The sequence below is a fragment of the Neltuma alba genome, unplaced genomic scaffold (genome assembly GCF_004799145.2).
Source record: "Neltuma alba isolate B1F8T4 unplaced genomic scaffold, ASM479914v2 tig00010773_pilon, whole genome shotgun sequence".
In the NCBI taxonomy this organism is placed as follows: domain Eukaryota; kingdom Viridiplantae; phylum Streptophyta; class Magnoliopsida; order Fabales; family Fabaceae; genus Neltuma; species Neltuma alba.
Window position 1 is genome coordinate 206,754 of NW_021635595.1, and position 3,052 is coordinate 209,805.

At 35.0% G+C, this 3,052-nt stretch overlaps 1 protein-coding gene across 1 annotated transcript; it reads left to right on the forward strand.

Moving 5' to 3' along the window:
- Positions 1 to 415: 415 nt before the first annotated feature.
- LOC114758921 (ervatamin-B) lies at positions 416 to 2,687 on the forward strand. The gene is made up of 4 exons (XM_028948025.1): positions 416 to 911; positions 1,020 to 1,252; positions 1,904 to 2,044; positions 2,436 to 2,687. The coding sequence occupies exons 1-4, from the start codon at positions 416 to 418 to the stop codon at positions 2,685 to 2,687; spliced, it is 1,122 nt and encodes a 373-aa protein (XP_028803858.1).
- Positions 2,688 to 3,052: the final 365 nt, after the last annotated feature.

Below are 3,052 nucleotides of genomic sequence, written 5' to 3' on the forward strand. Positions count from 1 at the left end.
ACTTTATAAAATTAAGAAATAACATTGAAAACTTCTGTAAAATTAGGATAGTAACAGTGCATTTTTGCCTTTTCTGAAAATAACAATAAATCAAGCACATACAATCTGACGAAAACTTTGCCAACTAAAATTTTTCTTTTTAATTAAAAACTTTGCAATCTGACGAAAACTCAACTTTAATTTTGTGAGATCCGTGATATCCTCCTGCTATAATTTTCTTTCTATCGTATCTGACATTTCCACTTACATGACCTGAAATTTATTTATGTGATGCGTAAACATTTTGTGGACTTGCACTTGAAAGAATAATCATTTTATTCACATGCGCCTTTCTTTCTCTGAAGGCTCTATATATACGTGGCGCACCCATGCAAAGATGGCAGGTCAGCTTTCTTCATTGCTTATTGAGTGAACAATGGCTTCTCTCATCTCTAAGTCTTTATTTCTAATTTTCTCCTTCTCTTTGATGATATGTCTCTCTTTCAGTAGCATTCCTGGCGACTTCTCTTCTCTGAGCAATTATGAACTCCACAAGTTCACTTCAAATGAAAACGTCTTTGAGCTGTTCAAAGCGTGGCAGAAGGAATACAACAAAGAATACGAAAGCAAAGAGGAGGAGTTGAAGAGGTTTGAGATCTTCAAAAGCAACTTGAACTACATCGTGACGAGGAACGCAAAGAGATCATCAGCCTCTCAGTATAGCCTGGGTTTGAACGAGTTCGCAGATCTGACTTTTGAGGAATTCAGCAAAACCCACTTGGGTGAGATTCAGATAGACCAATCCACGGTAGAAGAAGCCAAAATGGGTAATAATAAGATGGAACAACCCAGGTTATGCCCTAATGCACCTACCACCTGGGATTGGAGGATTATGGGTGCTGTAACTCCTGTTAAAAACCAAGGCAACTGTGGTAAGATTAAATTGAGTATTTTTTTTTTTTAAATCTAAGTCCACTTTTATACACATGGAATGAATCAGATTCAGTGACTAATCTATATGGTAACTGATGTTTTTAAAGGATCTTGTTGGGCATTCTCTGCAATTGGAGCCATTGAAGGAATAAATGCACTGACCACAGGAAATCTTGTGAGCCTTTCTGAACAGCAACTCGTATCTTGTGATACTTCTAGCTTTGGCTGCCAAGGAGGTTATGTCACTACTGCTTTTGACTATGTCATCAGAAATCGTGGAGTTGCCTCAGAGGTACTTTATCCTTACACAGCCACAAATGGTACCTGTAATGCCTTTCTGGTTAGTGCTCTTCCCTGTTCTCCCCCTCAAAGCCTCTCTAAAACTCATACTACCTCTGGTCCTCATACTAGCTCTTAGTCATTCAATGTGTATACTATATGTATATGATAAATTTTTACAATTTTGCCCATAAAAAAATAAAGTTGCATTTAATGTTACACTTTTAGTATCTCAAATCCGTCTCCTGTCTCTCCTATATTGAATAGAGACAAAAGTAAAAAAATAACATTAATTATCCTGACAGCATCTTATGTTTTGGACCATAATTTTCTTCTAACGAACTTCTTATATTATGGATCGGAGGTATGACAACTAATTTGCAAATATTGAGAGAATTAGTTAAGTTAGTTATTTGTAATAAATAAGTATTGTCTTTCCTAAAATATCCTTATTAATCATATGCATTAAAATAAAAACATTTTAACATGCGAATCACCATGGGGATCATTTTGAGAGAAACTGAATAAATATGAAAGATAAAGTAGATTGAAGTCATCTATATTTATGACCAAATTGAATATCAATTTAGCTTTTATATTTAGGACCGGAGATAGTATTATATGCATATGGGCCACACCTTCATCTTCATCTTCATCTTCATCTTCTTCTTCTTACCAGATTTATATATTAATACATTCACTTTTGAAACAGGAAACATTCAGAAACGCTTCAATTGATGGCCATCGGTGGGTAGGTTCCAGATCGGAAGACACTCTCTTTTGCGCAGTTGCTCGGCAGCCCGTTACTGCTCTTGTTCAAGCTAGTGGCCCAGATTTTATGTTTTACCAGAATGTAAGTCATGTATATTTGATCTCATGGTTTGGTTATATAAATGAATGTGGGAGCAACCATGTATTAATTTTTTTTTATTTACTTGACATCATGTCTCTAGTACTTAACATAAAAGTTAGTCCGAGATTAATATGGTCATAAAATTTATTTTATCTTTCATATTTATCAATTTTTGCTAAACTAATTTACCTAGTTTGTAAACTGATATATAGTTTAGTATTGCGCATGGATACCTTGGGGACATTAGATCATATTTGTGGTAATTGACTAATTTATTTAACTTCTTTGATTTGCCCAAATTACATATACATATAAAGAGAGAGAGAGACAGATTTTACTAGGTTTCGAAATAAATTGGAAGCTAAATTTGGTTTACTTGTGACATGAGCAGGGAATCATAGATGAGTCAGCCTGCAGGAACATCAGTCCATGTACTGTCAATCACGGCGTGTTGGTTGTGGGATATGGTACAATTAGTGGGCAAGATTATTGGATCGTGAAGAACTCATGGGGAAGCAACTGGGGAGCTGGTGGCTACTTCTTCCTCAAAAGAAACACTGGCCTAGATGTTGGAGTATGCAATGTTAATTGCTATCCAATCGTCCCAACCAAAAACACTGTCACGCTTGATTCTGCCATATGAATGGCTGCTAGGCAATAATAATAGTACTAGTTAAAGCCAAACACAGTAATGTGTGTGTGTTTGTGTGTGTGTTTGGCATAAATAAATGATGTAATATATATGTATGCTTTGGGAATAAATGCTCTATTTGTTATAGAGCCTTCCTTGAAAAATGCTTGTGCTCTGTCTAATTTATTTTAAAAGTTTCAATTAAAGAATTATGCCCAAATGTTCTATTTTTCTTTTTACCATCGTGACAACTTCAAACTTCAACTAGAACCATTAATATCCCAATTGGTAATAAGCTGGAGTAGGGTGTGACTGACATTCAAAATTTAAAACTTGTGCTGTGGGAAAAAATCCAAATTTTTTTTATAAAAAAAAAG